Raw genomic sequence first — 20,985 nt, forward strand, 5'->3', positions numbered from 1 at the left:
GTGATCGCAGCTACTAAGGACCCCATGCCATCCCTGGGACAGAAAATGTGCGGCTTGGGCCCTGCAGAGGTTCCACAGGAGGCTTCTGGCTGCAGAACCACGGGCTGCTCCCCGACCCACTCCCCCACCCAGGTTTCCCCCACCACCCAGAGATAAAGCGGGGGAGGTGGGCAGGCCCCTGGAGGCCCCAGCGAGGGGAGGGCGAGGCCTGCAGGGGGCAAAGGAACTGGGTGGGAGGGAAGAGCAGGCGGCAGAGGCAGAATACAGTCCACAGGCCTCTGGGGGTCGGAGGGGGCGGCTCCAGGCCCCAAGGGGAGGGGCCGTATGTGATCCCAGGACACACACAGACTCTAGCTGTCCCCGTCCTCCAACCAGAGCAAAGACGGAAGGGGGACTATCTGGAGTTTCTGCTAAGTGTGTTGGGTTCTGATAAATTACTTAGACAAGTGCTGAGCTGGTGGGTCTGGATTTGATGGGCAGGCAGAGACCAGAGCCAGCCCACACCCCTCCTTCGCTGCCCTGTTGACGCTGAATTTCTAGTACCGTATTCACTACTTTGGCTTAAGGCAGCATTCTCTTCTCAACAAATGTGTTCCGCAGAACACTAACCTTCACGGCCCTCAAATAGCAACCCTGCTAGGCCACTTGGTTTGGAAAAAAGTCTACCATAGCCCCTTGGTGGCCGGGCGCAGTGGCTCATGCCTGTAATCCTAGCACTCTGGGAGGCCGAGGTGGGAGGATCGCTCGAGGTCAGGAGTTCGAGACCAGCCTGAGCAAGAGCAATGACCCTATCTCTACTAAAAATAGAAAAAATTAGCCGGGCATGGTGGCGCATGCCTGTAGTCCCAGCTACCTGGGAGGCTGAGGCAGTAGGATCGCTTAAGCCCAGGAGTTTGAGGTTGCTGTGAGCTAGGCTGACGCCACGGCACTCACTCTAGCCCAGGCAACAGAGTGAGACTCTGCCTCAAAAACAAACAAACAAAAAACATAGCCCCTTGGAAAGTCATAATGCGCAGCAGCACATTAAAGGCTCAGATAAGTCCTGCGGTCAAGAAAACTAATTTGGTTTAACCCAGTATTTTACAAACCTGCAAGATTGTCCTCTTCTTCCAGCTCCAGGGGTAACTCAAGGACCCAGTGTTGGGAGGGAATGTCTTGGGCAACACGGGGTAGGTCCCGTGTCCAGAAGGCTGTGGCTGTGAGGCCAGGCTCCCTGCTTTCCTGGCAGTTTCCCCGCCTGACACAGACGCTTTGCTTCACAGACTGTCCTGTGCGGTCCTGAGTGACCAGAGCCTGGAGACCCTGCTGCACTGCCTGCCCCGACTCCGCCACCTGAGCCTGCTGCAGTAAGACCCCCATTCCCTGCGAGGCGGCCCTGAGGCTCGTGCATTGCAAAACCGTCCCTCGCTTCCCCCTTCTTCTTTCCCTGGGGCGCTTTCATCATTTTATCTGGCACAACTGGGGACTCAAATCTGCTTCCAGCTCTACCCCAACACTTTGTCAACCTGGGGAGGGGGGTGACGTTATTTGTCCCCTCTGGGTCTCAGTTTCTTCATCTGACAAATGGGGCTAATATTCCCCAACCCCTCCCCTCCCCTTGGGACTCAAACGAGGTCCCCTAAAAGCACCTTAAAGATTGGAAGGCCCGTGACAAGTGGAATATCCTACTTCTCCCCGTCCACAGAAAGGCCACCCACCCCTAGAAGGAACTGTACAGCTGTCACTCACAGCTTTTCAAAGGTCACCATCTCACTCTGCAAAAGGGAAATTGAAACTGCTTCCCCCAAAGTATTTAAAAACTCTATTTTCTGATTTCAGCTCAGACTGGTTAGAATTTAAAAAGGATTTACTTGCACTATCCTTTTAGCAGTGGGGAAAAGCAGCTGTGGCTGAGATGAAGGAATACGACCGGAAATTAAATGATAATGTAATATTAATAACAGTGACGTAAGGGCTAAGGCTGAGGCTCTCCGGGATGCCTAAGGCGGCTCACATCACCTCCGGAATCTCGGAATCTCTCTTGGCCGGTCCAGGAGGGAGGGAGGGAGGAGACCTGTGACAACAATGCAGGGGTAGCAAGGGCTGTCCTGCTCACAGGCCCCTCTGTGGTCCCGCCTTGCCCGGAGAGAATGGCTCAGGAGGGGCTCCTTTGGACATAACAGGTGGCAGGTTAAAATGAACAGGTGGGAAACTGAAGACCAGAGATGGACTTCTCTATGCCTAAGTCACACAGCATCACCCCCAACTCATCTGACCCTGCAATGGGTGGCTAGCCCGGTCCTTGCCAGGGCTTACACGTTGTACTGCTCAGCCAATACACTGTGCGCCTGCTCTGGGCCAGGCAGTTTGGGGTGCTGGAGGGCACAGCAGAGGAAAAAGTGACCAGGTCCTTGTCTTCTTGGTGCTCACCTTGCAGTGGTGGGCGCTGAGCCATAACCTAAGTAAAATCACTTTTTCCGGGGCTGTAAAAAGTGGCTGGAGAGGTGATTTCAATGACAGCAGACGTGGTCAGGGAATGTTTCTGAGAAGGGTCACTGAGGTGTGACCTGAAGGAGGAGAGGGAGCCAGTCCTATCCAGAGCAGGGAACTGCATTCCAGGCAGCGGGAACAGCATGTGTGAGGCCCTGAGGCAGGATTGAGCTTGGTGGGCTCCAGGAACAGCCTGGAGGAGGCCAATGGGGCCAGAGCACAGTGGCTGGCAGGAGAGGAGGTGGGGAGAGATGGGCCGGGGTTGGGTCGTGTGGGGCCTGTTGGCCATCATGAGGAGTCTGGATTTTTGTGCAAGGCAACTTGAGGGGCAGAGGAGTGATTTGCGTTTTCAAAAGCTCAGTTTGAATGCCGGGTAGAGAAGGGGTTGGGGACAGAAGCAGAAACCAGAGCAGGGAGGAGCTGTGCACAGCCAGGCAGAGAGGTGACGGAGCTGATCGGTGGAAGGGAGGGGACAGGGGGTGGACTCAGGGTGGACCCTGCAAGCAGAGCTGATGAGACAAGCTGAGGCCGGGTTTACTGGGTCGGGAACTGGAGGTGCCGAGGCTGCCTCGGAGGGCAAGGTGGACCCGTCTCGCTTTCGCTAAAGCAGTGGCTCTCAACTGGGAGTGACTTCGCCCCTCAGGGCACATTTGGCAATGGCTGAAGGTATTTTTGGCCGCCCTAACTGCGGGTGAGGGGTGCTCCTGCTGGCACCTAATGAGTGGAGATCTGGGTGCTGCTAAACGTCCTACAGGGCGCAGGACAGCCCCCACAACAAAGAATTATCGGGTCCCAGATCCCAATAGTGCTGAGGTTAGAAAGCTCTGTCGGAAGGGCCTGCAGCTTCCCGCCCTCTGTGGGCGAGGACTCACCGGTTAAATCTGCTTGCAGGGACAGCAGCGTAATGGCCCCCGCAAGCAGGAGTGTCACGCCAGGCAGTGCACCAGCTTGTTGTAACTAATTCCTCGAACACACCAGGAGGACTAGCATGACGGGTCCTGTTTTCCAGATAAGGAAACTGAGGCTCAGAGAAGTTGAGTGACTTGTCCAAGGTCACTTGGCCAGTAAGCAGCACTGGGACTCAAACTTAAACCTGCCTGAGCCCAAGCCCCTGTTTGTCCCCCCTGAGCCCCCCGCCTGCTTTCTTAGCACCCCGCTGAGCAGCCAGCCTTCCCCATCCTCCCTTTCCTCACCCTTCAGCTTGTCCAGGGGCCTCGTGGGCTGATTTTGCTTGGCCCCGCCCCTCCCCTTCCCAGGCTGAGCGACACGGGACTGTCCGCAGGAAGCCCTTTCCTGCTGGCCGACGTCTTCAGCCTGTGCCCGTGGGTTCAAAAGGTGGATGTCAGGTGCGTGGCCCCGGGACGACGAGGACTGGTCTTGGAGGGTTGTGCCCGCGGTCTGGTGGGTACAAGGGGGTCGGATGAAAGCAGTGGGACCCAAGTCAGAGGCTGGGCTTTGGGGGGAAGGACTGCCGGCCCCTGGGGGACATCCTGAGGCTACGGCCAAGGGCGGCTGACCCAGGTGCTGTCTGCCCTAGGTCCCTGCGTCACGCAACCCTGCACTTCACATCTAGCCGGGAGCGGGAAGGCGTGTGCTGCGGGTAAGTCCTCAAAAACCATGCCCAGGCAGCCAGTGGATGTTGGGGACCCATGGACCTGCCTCCTGGGTGGCCAGAGCAGGGTGTAGAGTGCCCACCACAAACATCCCCCGGAAGACCCAACATGGAGAAACGGAGGCGCAGCGTCTGCTGTGGGGCGGGAGCAGTGGGTGTGGACACTTCCAGAGGGTCTGAGCTTGGGTGGGGTCCCACCTGGGGCTCCGCGGCTGCACCCAGACTAGCCAGGGGAGGGGTGGTCTGAGCGGCCAGACACGCCATCCCCTCCCTCCACCCTGCAGGTTCACGGGCTGCAGCCTCAGCCGGGAGCACGTGGCGTCCCTGTGCCGGCTGCTGGGCAAGTGTGAAGACCTCAGCCAGCTGGAGTGAGTGGGGGGGAGGAGGAGGAGGAGGAGGAGACGTGGGACCCACCCTGGGTGGCTCTGGAGCAGGGCATGAGTGACCGTGTGCGCCTGCATTCCCAGGTGCCCACCTACCCCTCTCGGGATCAGCCGTCAGGGGATACCTGGGACTTCGGGTCATGTCCCTAGGGCTTCCGTGTACCCATTTCCTCCCTCCTGACACGCTCCTGCTGAGGTGGAGCTGGTTCCATGTGTCCCCCTAACTTGGACAGAGCCGCCAGTGCGTGCGAGCTCTGCTGGCAGGTGGGGGCTGAAACGAAGGATCCACTGCTGGCCCGGCGGGTGTTAAAGTAGCAAAAGGGCTCAGCCTGAGAAGGGACCCAGAGCTGGCCAGGGTGGGGTCTCTCGGGCTCTTGTGTTGTTGAGATGGGGTGTTCGTGCACCCCAGTGGTGCTGCCCCCATGTGGCTGGGAATATAATAATAGCTAACCCCTACCGAGCCCTGCTCCGCTACGCTAAGTACTTCCACGCTGTCTTTGTCCTTCCCGTAACCCTAGGACTGTTACTGTTCACAGTTTACAGATGAGGAAACTGAGGCACAGGGAGTTTGGGAACTTGCCCAAGGTCGCACGTTAGCGCAATGCCGGGTCATTGCTCACAGTCGGTAGGAGGCCGGCCCTGGACCAGCGGGAAATAAAAAAAGCTCGTCTGCCAAAAATCCCAAACAAATTAAATTTCTGTTGTGATATGACATGGCCAAGAAGATAAATGTGGCTGATGAAAATCAAGTATTTTTTTAATTTTAATTTTAATTTTAATTTTTTAAATAGAGACAGGATCTTACTCTGTCACCCAGGCTGGAGTGCAGTGGTGCAATCGTACCCCACTGTAACCTCGAACTCCTGGCCTCAAGCGATCCTCCCACCTCAGCCTCCTGAGTAGCCGAGACTACAGGTGTATGCCACCATGCCAGGCTAATTTTTTAATTTTTTGTAGAGATGGTGTCTCACTATGTTGCCAAGGCTGGTCTCAAACTCCTGGCCTCAAGCAATCCTCCCATCTCAGCCTCCCAAAGTGCTGGGATTACAGGCATGAGCCCCCGTGCCCAGCCTGAAAAATCACATATTTTAAAGAAAGATGAATAAGCAGTATGTCTTTGAGTTTTTCTGTTTGTCATTGTAGAGGGAGATTTTTCTTAAAAGATGATTTTTCTTTAAAGATGATTTTATTAAGTGGCTTCATGAGACAAACCAATTTTTAAATGAATTTTCTCAGCAAAAAATAAAATAAGCATCAAATGCGTCAAAGACATAGGAGGAAAATCAGATATTCCTGGGCACGCTGGTTATATTGTTTCTGAAACTGTAGCTAAATGAATGCTCTGTGAAGCAAAGCAAGGAGGTATTTAGGGGTTTCCGATAATGCCTTCCCAAACTGAAAGAAGAAATCTATGGGGTCAATGCATCCCTCGTTTTTCTTTTTCCTGAATTTCCTCTTGTTGAAAAATTGTGGCTCCCAACGGATGCAGGCCCAGGGCGTGGTAAAGCTAATTGGTTTTTCTCTGACCCCCGAAAGCCTGCAGGAGGCACACGGGCCCTGGGAGTGGTCGCCAGCTATGGGAGGGGACGCTGAGGACTGGTTACTGTGGTGCTGGTGAGGGGGTGGCAGGGACACAGGAGTCGGTGGTGATTCTAGTGGTGACGGAAACGGTGGTGATGGTGGTGCCGATGGTGGTGCTGGTGGCCGGATGGGGCCGTAGCTGTGGGGCGCAGACACAGGGGAGGGGGCACGTCTGACCACCAGCCACTTCTTACGTCTTGCAGCCTCTCAGCAAACCTGCTGGGTGACGACGGGCTCAGGTGCCTTCTGGAATGTCTGCCGCAGGTGCCCATCTCCGGTTCACTTGAGTGAGTGGGGGCAGGAGGAAGACTCCCTGGGCCAAGAGCATGAAAGTATGAATGGGCTTCTTCCGGGGACATCCCTAGGGACCCCCAGAGGACAAGAGCTGGGGAGGGAAAAGGGGTGATTCTTACCTTGACCCACGGCTTGGGTTCTTTCTTCCATCCCGCGTGCCCACCGTGGGCGGACCCCCCACCAGACACCCAAGAGAGGCTACGACTCATGAACCTGCCCCTCAGCCTGCCCCTTCAGCCAAGCTGACCCCAGGGCAGGGAAGTGACATCCATCCCTAACCAGCTGATGTGGGACTTCAGCCACCCCGGCTCCTGGTCCACCCTGTCCCTCATGTTCCTCTGACCTGACTGACAGGACACAAATCTGGAGGTGTCCCCGCAGCAGGGGAAAGTCCTTAGGAAGACATCCACATGCTTGCCCAATCTCCCCAGGGGCGTGGGAGACTGACAGCCAGAGCCAGGATATGACCTGTTGCTAGGCAACTGACCTTTGGGCCCTGGGAGTCCCGGACCCACATGGGGCTGGACCACACAGGCGGCCCGCGCAGTGAGTGCAGCTCGGAGGACTCGGGCTGGGGCCAGTTCTGCCTGTGTGGTCTCCCTTCCGGGCCTGGTTCTGGGCCTCAGCATCTCCATCTGGAGAATGGACGCTTAGACACTGAGGCCTCTCTTCCGCAGAGACGACAGCCGGAGGGGCTGGGGGGCTGGACAGGGCTCCATGGAGGTCCTGTCCCCACCCCATCCCGAGCCTCATTTCCCTTCCAGTCTGAGTCACAATGGCATCTCTCAGGAAAGTGTCCTGCACCTGCTGGAGACTCTGCCCGCCTGCCCGCGCATCCGGGAGGCCTCGGTGAAGTAAGAAGCCAGTGCCACTGGCTGACGGTGGGGAAGCTGGACTCCCACACTCGCGCCCCTCCGCTGTGTGACCTGGGGCGACCTCCGCCTCTCTCTGAGTCGGAGTTCCCTGAACGTGGGCCCGTGGTGCCCAGGTGCCACGGGGACCAGAGATTGTGGGAGTGGGGCAGGCCAGGTGTCACCGTCCTCACAGGATGAGTTGGGGGTCTCTGCTGGTCAGCCAGGGCTTGCCTTCTGTGGTTTTCACCCTCCCTTGTTCCTGCGGGCACAGCCCCTGTCCCTTTCTGTGTCCCCAGGCGCCCTGGTGCCCAGGGTGCTGGCACGCCTGGGCGTCACGCTTCCTCACCCTCTCTCTGCAGCCTGGGCTCCGAGCAGAGCTTCCGGATTCACTTCTGCAAACAGGACGAGGCTGGGAAGACACTGAGGTAATCCTGGGGACGTGGCAGGGACAGGGGAGAAGGCGGGAGAGGAGGCTGGCCCTGTGGTGGCCTCCATGCCTCCTCCCTCCCTGGGCCCTCTCCTCCTTCAGAGAGCCTGCGTCCAGCTCACCTGCCCCCGCGTCCTTCCCCGCCCACCTGGCCGCACGCCCCACGCACACCCGCACACACGCCACACCCTGTGCACGTATACACATATACGATCCGCATATACGCCACACCCCACGCCACACACCGCACACACACACCACCTGTCATACACACCCTGCATAACACACACCACATACACAGCACACAACACGTCTACACACCCTACACCCCACAGTACACACACACACCACATAACAGCACACACATCCCTTATACACATACCGTGTGCACACAGCACAGTCCCCACACATGCCACACACACGCCATAGACGCACAACACATACATACAACACACGCGCGTGCGCACACACACACACACACACACACGCTTGAGCCACAAGGGGACTTCGCTGTGTGTCACTAAGCGTGCTCTGTCCGAGGGAGCGGCCCGGCCTCTGCTCACACGGGCACTGGTCTGACGTTGCCTTCCTGGCCCTTTCTGAGATAAAATTCTCCAAATCCTCTGAGATTAAGGAGGCCCACGGAGGGCAGGGCTGTCGCCAGGGTCCCAGGCGCACCCCGCTCCCGAGGGAGCTCGGACGGAGCGGGCTGGAGGGTAAGGGAGTGGCCAAGGGCTTGGGGTCCACAGTCAGACCTGGATCGAAACCCGGTTCTGCCCACGCCTCCCGCCAGCTTTGTCTGGGCTCGGGCAGTTTCCCCCACTGCCAGCGCCGCCCTGAGGGTGGCTGAGACTGCGGTCCGGGGCTCCGTGAGTCCCTCGCTCCCAGCACTTTCTTGGCGGGTGGGTTCTGCCCAAAGAGACAGGAAGCTCCCAAGGCAGGGGCCACATCTCGGCCTTTCTCAGACCCTGCCCCAGGCCCTTGTCCCCAGGGGCTCCCCCAGTGGCCCTCGGGGAGGCCGGGAGGAAGCAGATGCGGCCCCCACCGGCCTCACCCCGGCTCCCCCGGCCCCTCTGCCCTCAGGCTGAGCGAGTGCAGCTTCGGCCCAGAGCACGTGCCCAGACTGGCCACCGGCCTGAGCCAGTCCCTGCAGCTGACGGAGCTCACGTGAGTGACCAGCCCAGCCCGTGGGGACAGTTGAGGGGTGGGGGTGCTCTGCCAGAGCCACCCCAGTGACTGGCCTCTGTCCCCAGACTGACCCGGTGCTGCCTGGACCAGAAGCAGCTGATGGTTCTTCTGAGCCTGGTGAGGCGGCCAGCTGGGCAGCTGTGCCTCAGGTACGCTCTTCCTCCCGCCCCTGGGAGCCCCCGTGGCATGAGTGGGGGCAGGGAGTATGGGCCCCCCAGGGATTATGGCCGTGGCCATTTCCTGCACCTAGAACCCTGCCCCCTGGACGCAGAGTAGACCCTGCCCATCCGTCCCTGAGACAACTCCCAAGGCACCCAGAGAAGCTGTCCCTCGCCGGGGTGGGGACTGTGCTTTGGGATTTAAGGGGGAAAAAAAAACTCCAAAGGCTACCCAACAGATGACAAAAATAACATAAAACAAATATCATGTTTGTCTGTTCACCATGGTAATTTTAAAACATTCAGAATAAAAAGATAACCAAAACATAGAGAGAATAATTTTTAAAAACCCCTATTGCTATGACCTGGGTTTGACAATTGTTCGTATTTGTCCATACTTGCTTTCGTATTTTAGTTTTGATGCTGAAGTGTTTTAAAGTAAATTGTCAATCTTATAAAATATCACTCCTAAATATTTTACTACAAATCTCTGGAAAAAGAAGGACATTTCCTACATAATCACAGCTCAGTCAGGACACCTGAGAAACTCAGTGGCCGTCCTTAGCGTCCGGTGTTGCCTGGTCGGATCTAAAATTTCCCCGGTGTCCCCCAGATAGGGCAGCTGGCTTGTTGGGTCCAGGATCCAGATGGGGTCCACATTTGCACGGGGCAGTGACAGTCTTATGATTCTTCTCATCTGAATCACCCCACAGCGTCCTCTCCCATGTCCCTGTCAGTTGACAAAACCAGCCACCATGCAGTTGACTGTGCCCCTTCTGGCTCTGTCTGGTTGCTGCCCCGTGATGTCATGGGGTTTCTTCCTCTAACCTCTGCCTTTGCTATAAACTGGAAGTTAGATCGACAGGCTCAATGACATTCAGTTTACATATTTGTGCCCAAAAAAACTTACTTCACAGACAGTGCTGTGCACTTCTCACTGCAGCCTGTGACGAGGCACATGGGACCCGGTTGTTCCCCAAAATGACTTTTTAAAAAATTGTGATCTTAATACATATAAAATTTACCATCTTAATCATTTTTTTAAGCGTCGAAGTCTCACTCTGTCACCCAGGCCGGAGTACAGTTGCACAATCACAGCTCACTGCAGCCTCCAACTCCTGGACTCAAGCAGTCCTCCTGCCTCAGCCTCCCGGGTAGCTAGGACTACAGGCGCGTGCCTCCGCATCCTGCTATTTTTTTGTTTTATGTAGAGATAGGGTCTTGCTATGTTGCCCAGGCTGGTCTCAAACGTCTGGGCTCAAGCGATCCTCCTGCCTCGGCTTCCCAAAGTGCTGGGGTTACAGGCATGAGCCACTGCACCTGGCCCATCTTAATCATTTTTTAAGTGTACAGTTCAGTAGTGTTGGGTACATTCATGTTTTTACACAACTAATCTCCAGAACTCTTTGCAGCTTCTAAAACGGAATTTCTGTCCCCATGAAAGAACAATACCCTGTTTCCCCTCCCCCCAGGTCGTGCCAACCACCCTTCTGCTCTCTGTCTCTGTGAGTTTGACTACTCTAGATGCCTCATATAAGTGGAATCATACAGTATTTGTCTTTTTGTGACTGGCTTATTTCACTTAGCATAATGTCCTCGATGTTCACCCATGTCGTAGCATGTGTCAGATGTCCTGCCTTTTGAAGGCTGAGTAACATTCCACGGCGTGGCTAGACCACATTGTCATCTACTCGCCAGGATTGCTGCCACCTTGTGGCTATCGTGAATAATGCTTCTATGAACACGGGTGTGCAAATATCTTTTTGAGTCCCCGCTTTTAATTATTTTGGTTATATCTCCAGAATTGCTAGATTACCCAAAATAACATTTTAAAATAAAACTTTCCTTATTCTAAAAATAATATGAACTCATTGTAGAAATTTGTAGAAAATCCAGAACATAACATTTTCTGCTTTGATCGTTGCAATAATGATTGTTGGAATAAGGGTGATGTTAATTTCCTTTCTTATGCTGATGCCTAGCTGTATAATTTTTATAGTTTTGAAATAAGCACAAAACCAAAAAGCCTCTAGGCCCCCTCCGGCACTCCTCCCCTTCCCGCCTCCAAATGTGCCAATAGGCTGTTACTAACCTGCGGGGGCCCCACCTGTTCCCTCTCTGTGACAGGGTGGAAGAGCCGTGGGTGGGCAGAGCCGGGGTGCTGGCCCTGCTAGAAGTCTGCACCCAGGCCTTGGGCAACATCACTGAAATAAGGTGAGTCCAGGGAGGAGGAATTCTTGGGATTCTTCTTCTTTTCATGGCATAGGGACCTTCCCTCCTCTCGTCCTGTGGGGTAATTGCTGTGTCGCCAGTGAGGTCTCTGTGTCCCCAAGATGGCAGGAGCTCCTCGGGCATACTTGTGGTGCTACACATGTTTGTTAGGACCTGTGCAGTAGTCAAGCCGCAGTGTCAGAGCAAAGCTTCCCCAGGGTGGAGATGAAGGGCTGCTGGGTCCAGGCAGCCGTGGCCGGGAGTCCACACTGGTTGCTGGGCAGTGGTCCCTGGATGTAGTAACACACTTCATGGCTCTGCACCCAGAGATGACAGGATGACATGGAGCAGCTAAGAGCAAAGGCTTCGGCATCCCACTCTGCTAGTTCAGATCCCAGCTCAGCCACTCTGGCCTCGACCCCCTGCTGCTCTAAATAAGGGGTATGATGACACCCTCATGGGAGCAGGTAAAGATATGCAGCATGCTGTCACCAGCCACACAGCCGCCCCCTGCTGCTTCCTCCTGTCCTCCAGGAGTGACCAAGGAGACCCTTGGGGGACTTTAACATGCCCCTCAGCCCTCAAGTAAAGGCAGAACTCAGAGTGCAAATCCAGCCTCCAGACACACCCCCACCCCTTCCACCACCCTGTGGCCTTGATCCCCTCCCTCAGGAAACCTTGGTGCTCTCCTTGGACCTCTCTGGTGGCTTTTTGTCGTGGTCTGAAAAGCCTCCTCGACTTACTAACTTACAGTTGTTGAAAAGGCGCCACTTTGAGTGTATGTGACTCAGGGAAGCAACTGCTTTGCCATCCTAAGCTGGTCCCTGGAGGGCAGGAGGGGACCCAGGCAAAGGGTCTGGGAGTCAGAGGCCAGGTGGCCCTGGTGCCAGGGACAGCCACCTGGGGCCTCACGCCGGCTGCCCCTCCCTCCTCAGCATCTCCGAGACCCAGCGGCAGCTCCTTGTCCAGCTGGAATTTCCTCACCAGGAAGAGAACCCGGAGGCTGTGGCCCTCAGGTGGGACCAGCGCCTGGGGCTTCAGGGGGGCAGTCTGCGTTGGGAGGGGCCTGGCTGCTTCTCACCTGTGTTCCTCACGCCCAGGCCTTTGATGTCCAAAGTCTTTGCTCGACCTGTGAGGTCTGGCCCGGCCACTCACTCTGCATTCCAGCCTCGCCCCACCCCTGTTCTCAGCTCCTGTCATCCCCACCAGCTTTTAGTTCCCTGCACACCGCCTTGCTGTCTTTGACCTCAGGACCTTTGCACAGGGTGTTCCCTCTGCCCAGAATGTTCTCTTCTCACCCACCCTCTTCCTCCTCCTTCACCTGGATAACTCATCCTCATCCTTCAGGTCCCAGCTTAAACACCACCACCTCAGGGAGGCCCCCTGAACCCCATGATTTAGTCAGATGCTCCTGTCTCATAGATGCCTGGACAGAGTACCTCTCATCCATACAGCACAGTTTGGGAAACTAAATTGCCACCTCTTTTGAGCAAATGCAGCCCTCCACGTGTACATCCTGGGGAATAGAGCATGATCTCAGCCCCAACTCACCTCCTTGGCTGGGTGCTGTTGTGCAGTGAACAGCCTGCACAGCCATACCGGCTGCCGCATTGGGACCCCTCCTTCCTGGCACATCTCATAGTTGAATAGCAAATGATGGGACTTTGATCAGCATTGATTTTCCCCTATACCATAAGCTGCTTGCAGGCAGGGACTGAATTGCCCATACTGGAGCTGGTATTCAGAAACGGCCCCCCTCCCTGTCTCCCTCCAGGTTGGCTCACTGTGACCTTGGGACCCACCACAGCCTTCTTGTCAGGCAGCTGACGGAGACGTGTGCCCGGCTGCGGCAGCTCAGGTCAGCACCCGGAAACACCTGGCGCCCTGAGTTCTCTGGTTGGCCCCAGCGCCTGCTCTAGGCCACGTGTGACGTTGGCATTGTCATTTTGCTATGCTGGAGAGAATCACATTTGGCCAGTGAGGGGAGAGCCCAGGGTGGCAACGAGGAGCTCTTGGGGGGTCCTTTCCCCGCCCTTGGCTGCCCCATCTGTATGTGACAAGCCCTGAGTTGTGTCCAGTCTGAAATTTTCTGGAATATACTTGGTCCTTTTCAGCTTGTCCCAGGTTAACCTCTGTGATGACGATGATGCCAGCGTCCTGCTGCTGCAAAGCCTCCTGCTGTCCCTCTCTGAGCTGAAGAAATTCCGGTACGCAGATAAGACGCTCACCCAGGCCCCCTTGCCGCCCTGCCCTGCCCCGACCCCGCCCGTTAGCCCCCAGCCCGAGGCTCAGAGGACCCTGTGTCCCACCCTGTGGACAAGAACCACAGGTCGTTCTGAGATGATGTGAGGGGTGCACAGTGACGCCATGACCTTAGCAACACTGAGCCACATGGCAAGAAAGTTATTCCCTTTCCAATGCTCTTTCTTTGTTTTCTCTTGAAATACTTGCAAACTAATAAAAAAGCTGCAAGAAGACTGAGAAGAACTTCCACGTACCATTTGCCCAAATTCACCCTTTGTCAATATTTTTCACGTTTGCTCATTTCCTCCCTCCCTCCTTCTGCCCCCTCCCCTCCGTCCTCCCTGTTTCTGAACCATTTGAAAGTTAAGTGGCATAATCATGCCCCTTTACCCCTTAATATGTTAGTGAATTTCCTAAAAACAAGGACATTCTCTTCCATAACCCAGCAGAATTATAAAACTCAGGACATTTAACAGTGATACACTACTAGGACCTAAACCACAGTTTATACTCCCAGTTGTACCAGTTGTCCCAATAATGTTTATTGCACTTTTTTCCCGGTCTTGGATCTACTCCAGGATCACACACCACATTTAGTGTCACCCCCTTTAGTCTGCTTCAGCCTGGAACACTTTCTCAGCTCTTCCTTGTCCTGCATGCTGTTGTCTCTGACATGTACGGGCCAGTAGTTTTATAAAACTTCCTGCAACCTGGGCTTGTTGATGTGTCCTAGTGCTTAGATGTGGCACCTGCATTTGGGGCAGGAATGTCACACAAGCGACACCGTGTTCTCAGCACCTCGCAGCAGGGGCACATGCTGTCTCTGTGTCCTCTTGCCAGTGACGTTAACTGTGATCACCTGTAAAGGTGGTGTCTGCCGGGTTCCTTCCCCTGCACAGTTACTGCTCCTCCCTTAGTCATGAGCGTGCGTGGTGTGGGGAGCTACGTCGACTACGGAACTATCCTGTTCTTCCTCCAACTTTCCCCCACGAGTTCTAGCATCCATCCATGATTCTAACCTGAATCAATTGTCAGCATGATGCTTGTAGAAGGGAGTTTTCCCAACTTGCAGTTTTCTTTCTTCTTTTTTTCTGAGACAGAATCTCACTCTGTCACCCCAGCTAGAGTGCAGTGGCATCATAGCTCACAGCAACCTCAAACTCCTGGGCTCAAGCGATCCTCCTGCCTCAGCCTCTCGAGTAGCTGGGACTACAGGTGCCCGCCGCCACGCCCGGCTAATTTTTTCTATTTTTGGTAGAGACTGGGTGTCGCTCTTGCTCAGGCTGGTCTCCAACTCCTGAGCTCAAGCGATCCTCCCTCCTCGGCCTCCCAGAGTGCTAGGATTACAGCAGTGAGCCACCGCGCCTGGCCCTTCAGTTTTCTTTGGATCCAACTGATTACATCAAGAAGAAACTCTCTGGGACTGACAGATCTTTGACACCTCTCCAGTACTTCTTTAAAGACGCAGAGCTTGTGGTAAACACAGTAGCGAGCTAGACTTTACAATGATACTAAGATACAGCATAAGTTGTGAGGTTGCTACCTGAATGACTGTGGTTTACGGAATACTCAGCTAGCCCACGCTCCTGCCTGCAAGCTCTGTCTTGGCCTCATGAGTCCTCGGTGGAAGAGATTTATGCAGGGAAGGGCCTCCACCCACTGCCCCCAGGAACCACATCACACCGTTGCCCTCTGCCACCACCATTCACAGCTCTGAAGACCCAGGGCTTCTGCCTGACCTGTTGTCCTTTGACCTCCCCCCCAGGCTGACCTCCAGCTGTGTGAGCACCAAGGGCCTCACCCACCTGGCCTCCGGTCTGAGCCACTGCCACCACCTGGAGGAGCTGGAGTGAGTCGCAGGGTGGAAGGGTCTGGGAAGGGACGGCCCAGCTGAGGGCAAGGGGTGGAGAAGACAGCCGGGCCTTAGGCGAGGTGGACAGTGGGGCCTCAGCGGGTGACCTTTCTCCCAGACGAAGGCCAGCAATTCCGGGTGTTGCCCAGGAATGACTGAGCACCGTGTTCTTGGTCTCAGCCCCACCTGTGGGACTCCAGAGCCTGACCCCTGGGGCGGGGCAGGAACGCCCCTTGGCGTCTGGACCGCAAGGATGGGCTAGGACCTGCAGACCCAGCGGCAGCATCCTGGGGACTGAGGGGTGAGGGACTTTCACAGCTCAGCTCCCGGGCCCGAGCACGCTCCTCTAACCCTCACCCCACGCTTGGTCCCTCCAGCTTGTCTAACAATCAGTTCTTCGAGGAGGGCACCAAGGCGCTGCTGCAGGCCCTGGAGGGGAAATGCAATCTGAGGACGCTCGAGTGAGTGGTGGTGGTTAATGGGGAAGGGGGTGAGTGGTGGTGGTTAATGGGGAAGGGGGTGAGTGAGTGGTGGTGGTTAATGGGGAAGGGGGTGAGTGAGTGGTGGTGGTTAATGGGGAAGGGGGGTGGGTGAGTGGTGGTGGTTAATGGGGAAGGGGGTGAGTGAGTGAGTGGTGGTTAATGGGGAAGGGGGTGAGTGAGTGAGTGGTGGTTAATGGGGAAGGGGGTGAGTGAGTGGTGGTGGTTAATGGGGAAGGGAGTGAGTGGTGGTGGTTAATGGGGAAGGGGGTGGGTGAGTGGTGGTTAATGGGGAAGGGGGTGAGTGGTGGTGGTTAATGGGGAAGGGGGTGAGTGGTGGTGGTTAATGGGGAAGGGGGTGAGTGGTGGTGGTTAATGGGGAAGGGGGTGAGTGGTGGTGGTTAATGGGGAAGGGGGTGAGTGAGTGGTGGTGGTTAATGGGGAAGGGGGTGGGTGAGTGGTGGTGGTTAATGGGGAAGGGGGTGAGTGAGTGAGTGGTGGTTAATGGGGAAGGGGGTGAGTGAGTGGTGGTGGTTAATGGGGAAGGGGGTGAGTGGTGGTGGTTAATGGGGAAGGGGGTGAGTGAGTGGTGGTTAATGGGGAAGGGGGTGAGTGAGTGGTGGTGGTTAATGGGGAAGGGGGTGAGTGAGTGGTGGTGGTTAATGGGGAAGGGGGTGAGTGAGTGGTGGTGGTTAATGGGGAAGGGGGGTGAGTGAGTGGTGGTGGTTAATGGGGAAGGGGGTGAGTGAGTGGTGGTGGTTAATGGGGAAGGGGGTGAGTGAGTGGTGGTGGTTAATGGGGAAGGGGGTGAGTGAGTGGTGGTGGTTAATGGGGAAGTCGGGTGAGTGAGTGGTGGTGGTTAATGGGGAAGGGGGGTGGGTGAGTGGTGGTTAATGGGGAAGGGGGTGAGTGGTGGTGGTTAATGGGGAAGGGGGTGAGTGGTGGTGGTTAATGGGGAAGGGGGTGAGTGGTGGTGGTTGATGGGGAAGGGGGTGAGTGGTGGTGGTTAATGGGGAAGGGGGTGAGTGAGTGGTGGTGGTTAATGGGGAAGGGGGTGAGTGAGTGGTGGTGGTTAATGGGGAAGGGGGGTGGGTGAGTGGTGGTGGTTAATGGGGAAGGGAGTGAGTGGTGGTGGTTAATGGGGAAGGGGGTGAGTGAGTGGTGGTGGTTAATGGGGAAGGGGGTGAGTGAGTGAGTGGTGGTTAATGGGGAAGGGGGTGAGTGAGTGGTGGTGGTTAATGGGGAAGGGAGTGAGTGGTGGTGGTTAATGGGGAAGGGGGGTGGGTGAGTGGTGGTGGTTAATGGGGAAGGGGGTGAGTGAGTGAGTGGTGGTTAATGGGGAAGGGGGTGAGTGAGTGGTGGTGGTTAATGGGGAAGGGAGTGAGTGGTGGTGGTTAATGGGGAAGGGGGTGGGTGAGTGGTGGTTAATGGGGAAGGGGGTGAGTGGTGGTGGTTAATGGGGAAGGGAGTGAGTGGTGGTGGTTAATGGGGAAGGGGGTGGGTGAGTGGTGGTTAATGGGGAAGGGGGTGAGTGGTGGTGGTTAATGGGGAAGGGAGTGAGTGGTGGTGGTTAATGGGGAAGGGGGGTGGGTGAGTGGTGGTGGTTAATGGGGAAGGGGGTGAGTGAGTGAGTGGTGGTTAATGGGGAAGGGGGTGAGTGAGTGGTGGTGGTTAATGGGGAAGGGAGTGAGTGAGTGAGTGGTGGTTAATGGGGAAGGGGGGTGGGTGAGTGGTGGTGGTTAATGGGGAAGGGGGTGAGTGAGTGAGTGGTGGTTAATGGGGAAGGGGGTGGGTGAGTGGTGGTGGTTAATGGGGAAGGGGGTGAGTGAGTGGTGGTTGTTAATGGGGAAGGGGGTGAGTGGTGGTGGTTAATGGGGAAGGGGGTGGGTGAGTGGTGGTGGTTAATGGGGAAGGGGGTGAGTGAGTGGTGGTGGTTAATGGGGAAGGGGGTGGGTGAGTGGTGGTGGTTAATGGGGAAGGGGGTGAGTGGTGGTGGTTAATGGGGAAGGGGGTGAGTGAGTGGTGGTGGTTAATGGGGAAGGGGGTGAGTGAGTGGTGGTGGTTAATGGGGAAGGGGGTGAGTGAGTGGTGGTGGTTAATGGGGAAGGGGGTGAGTGGTGGTGGTTAATGGGGAAGGGGGTGAGTGAGTGGTGGTGGTTAATGGGGAAGGGGGTGAGTGAGTGGTGGTGGTTAATGGGGAAGGGGGTGAGTGAGTGGTGGTGGTTAATGGGGAAGGGGGTGAGTGAGTGGTGGTGGTTAATGGGGAAGGGAGTGAGTGGTGGTGGTTAATGGGGAAGGGGGTGGGTGAGTGGTGGTGGTTAATGGGGAAGGGGGTGGGTGAGTGGTGGTGGTTAATGGGGAAGGGGGTGAGTGAGTGAGTGGTGGTTAATGGGGAAGGGGGTGAGTGAGTGGTGGTGGTTAATGGGGAAGGGGGTGAGTGGTGGTGGTTAATGGGGAAGGGGGTGAGTGAGTGGTGGTGGTTAATGGGGAAGGGGGTGGGTGAGTGGTGGTGGTTAATGGGGAAGGGGGTGGGTGAGTGGTGGTGGTTAATGGGGAAGGGGGTGAGTGAGTGAGTGGTGGTTAATGGGGAAGGGGGTGAGTGAGTGGTGGTGGTTAATGGGGAAGGGGGTGGGTGAGTGGTGGTGGTTAATGGGGAAGGGGGTGAGTGAGTGGTGGTGGTTAATGGGGAAGGGGGTGAGTGAGTGGTGGTGGTTAATGGGGAAGGGGGTGGGTGAGTGGTGGTGGTTAATGGGGAAGGGGGTGGGTGAGTGGTGGTGGTTAATGGGGAAGGGGGGTGGGTGAGTGGTGGTGGTTAATGGGGAAGGGGGGTGGGTGAGTGGTGGTGGTTAATGGGGAAGAGGGTGAGTGAGTGGTGGTTAATGGGGAAGGGGGTGAGTGAGTGGTGGTGGTTAATGGGGAAGGGGGTGAGTGGTGGTGGTTAATGGGGAAGGGGGTGAGTGAGTGGTGGTGGTGGTTAATGTGGTGCGGGGCGTGGGGAGCATGCTTAGGCATCTTTGCACCTCTTGTGAACACAAACTATCAAGTCTCTGAGCTTTATGTTCTCCCAAGAACTGTTACTTCCTCACTGGGCTCTGAGCACCATCAAGATGCTTGGTCACAGGAAACAGAATGCATAACTCAAACCAACCCAAGACAGAAATGTATTGGCTTATGTCTTGGAAGATTACAAGGCAGCTGACTTCAGGCATGGCTGGATCCAGGGGTCATATATTCGTCAGGTTTCTCACTCGCTCGTGCTTTCTCTGTCCACCGTGGCGTCTTTCCCAGGCAGGCTGTCCCTGCAGCTGCAGGCCTGCTGTCCGCCTGCTGATTGGAGGGGAAGCACCATTCTCCCTGTATGTGCCACAGAGGGCCCTAGATCGAGTCCCACCGGACTTGCATGGGTCACGTGCCCACCCCATCATCTGGACTCAGGGGTGGTATTTCAGGGTGCTGTTAACAGAAGAAGGGGAAACAAACTCTGGGCAGAAGGAATCCACAGATGTCCACTGCCATTTGTCGACAGTTGTTTCCTTAGTAACTGGCAACTCTTACTCTCCCCTATAATTTAAAGGTACCAAATTCTTAGAAATGCCTGAAAGAGCCTCAGTCTAAAAGACAGGTTCCCATCCTGCAGAGATTCCTTTTTAAATAGTAGCTAGATAGAAAATTGAACGGGATATTTTCTACTTCTAATCCCTAAGTTTTTCTGATGACCAAAAATACACACTGGCTATAAAAAGTTCTGTCATTATAGAAATATGTGACAAAGAACATGAAATCCCCTGGAGATGACACCCCCTGAGAAAACTTCTGTGAACGAAAAGTTTGTGAATTTTTCTCCAGAGCCTTTTGACTTTTTGCCTCTTAGCAATAAAATTCTTCCACTTTGGCCCGCTTTGCTTGTCCTGGGAGAGGGTCAGGTGGTGGGGGGAGGAGCGGGGTTTGAACTTTGACCATGGGGCTCTGCTGTCCTCCCACCAATCTGGGTTTTTGCCCCCCCCCCCCATGTGCCTGTACCTCTGCTGAGCTTTCTGGAAGCTTTTATTTGGGTGCTTGGGGGCCCAGTGGGGTCACTCATTGGCTCATTCGTACATTCAACAAATACGTATCGACCTGGGCACCTGGTCCAGGGCGAGTAGCCGGTGGTACTTTGGAGGACAGGACAGATAGATCCGTGCCCCCACAAGCACTCACAGTCTGGCGGGGGCCTTGCCTTTTCTTCTGATTCCCCAGGTACTTCTTCCTGCTCCTTAGCTCTTGCTGCCTCAGTTTACCCTACCTACAAAGTGAGCATAATGGTGTCTTTCCTGTCTGAGGGAAGGGGATGGCTCCTTGGTATCCAGAGGCCTCTTCCAGTTTCAGATCCGTCATTTCCAAGTGTCTCCCCCTACAGGAAGTTCCCCTCAAATGCAGCCAGCTGCTTCCGGCTGTCTACCTGTGATGCATTAGGTAGGGCCGTGGACCCTGCGTGGGAACCTCACTGCCTGGGTTCACCTGTTGATAGAATAACCCGCTGTCCTAGCTTGCCTGTGGCTGTCCCAGTTTTAGCACCAAAAGTCCAGCATCCAGATAACCCTTCAGTTCCGGGCCACCCAGGACAGTTAATTGTCTCTTGGTTCCACCTCTCAATGTGTGAGCTTGTGCAAATCCCTTAACCTCTCTGTGCTCTGGTCTCCTCATCTCTGGCATAAGAGCTGTCCCTACCTCCTAGGGTTGTTGTGAGATTAAATGAGATAATACATGTTAAGTTTTTACGACAGAGCCTGGCGCAGAGTTCGTGCTCTGAGGGGGCCATGAGGAGTGTGCTCCCGTGGTTGCAGCCCGGGAACGGGACTCCTCCAGCCCTGGGTCCTGTTGCTGAAGCTGCCACTTTCTGTGTATGACCTTGAGCGAGTTCTCTAACTCTCTGAGCCTCTGTTTCTCATCTGTAAAAGAGGGATGATAAGAGACCCACCTTCCCAGATGGCCCCAAGCCCTGTGTGTTGGCTAAATATTTGATCACCATTGGTACTGGTCAATCATCTGAGTCCAGTGTGATTCAGAACACAGAACTTCTTTCTGCATGACCTCGATAATTCATGCAGAGAAACAGCGTTTGAATCTCCCAGTGCAGTTTGTTTTGTATAATTTTACAAACCATTATACCATGTGGATGTAAGTGGCTGTCTTGAGGTCCCTGGGCATGCTAAGCACAGAGGCCTCAGACCCCCAGACTGGACAGGGACTCAGT

The 20,985-nt window shown here is 55.4% G+C and overlaps 1 protein-coding gene across 1 annotated transcript in view; it reads left to right on the forward strand.

Annotated features, from left to right (window-relative positions):
- The window catches only part of NLRC5 (NLR family CARD domain containing 5), a 52,895-nt gene that overhangs the window by 24,065 nt on the left and 7,845 nt on the right, over positions 1-20,985 (forward strand). Inside the window, exons 23-37 of the mRNA XM_069497830.1 lie at positions 1,263-1,346; positions 3,726-3,815; positions 4,007-4,069; positions 4,366-4,449; positions 6,249-6,332; positions 7,104-7,193; positions 7,553-7,618; positions 8,704-8,787; positions 8,874-8,957; positions 11,094-11,180; positions 12,113-12,193; positions 12,952-13,035; positions 13,292-13,384; positions 15,187-15,270; positions 15,651-15,734. Of these exons, the coding sequence (XP_069353931.1) occupies positions 1,263-1,346; positions 3,726-3,815; positions 4,007-4,069; positions 4,366-4,449; positions 6,249-6,332; positions 7,104-7,193; positions 7,553-7,618; positions 8,704-8,787; positions 8,874-8,957; positions 11,094-11,180; positions 12,113-12,193; positions 12,952-13,035; positions 13,292-13,384; positions 15,187-15,270; positions 15,651-15,734 (1,242 nt within the window). The remainder of the gene's footprint in view (positions 1-1,262; positions 1,347-3,725; positions 3,816-4,006; positions 4,070-4,365; positions 4,450-6,248; positions 6,333-7,103; positions 7,194-7,552; positions 7,619-8,703; positions 8,788-8,873; positions 8,958-11,093; positions 11,181-12,112; positions 12,194-12,951; positions 13,036-13,291; positions 13,385-15,186; positions 15,271-15,650; positions 15,735-20,985) is intronic.

The sequence above is a fragment of the Eulemur rufifrons genome, chromosome 23, assembly GCF_041146395.1.
Source record: "Eulemur rufifrons isolate Redbay chromosome 23, OSU_ERuf_1, whole genome shotgun sequence".
NCBI classification, from domain to species: Eukaryota; Metazoa; Chordata; class Mammalia; order Primates; family Lemuridae; genus Eulemur; species Eulemur rufifrons.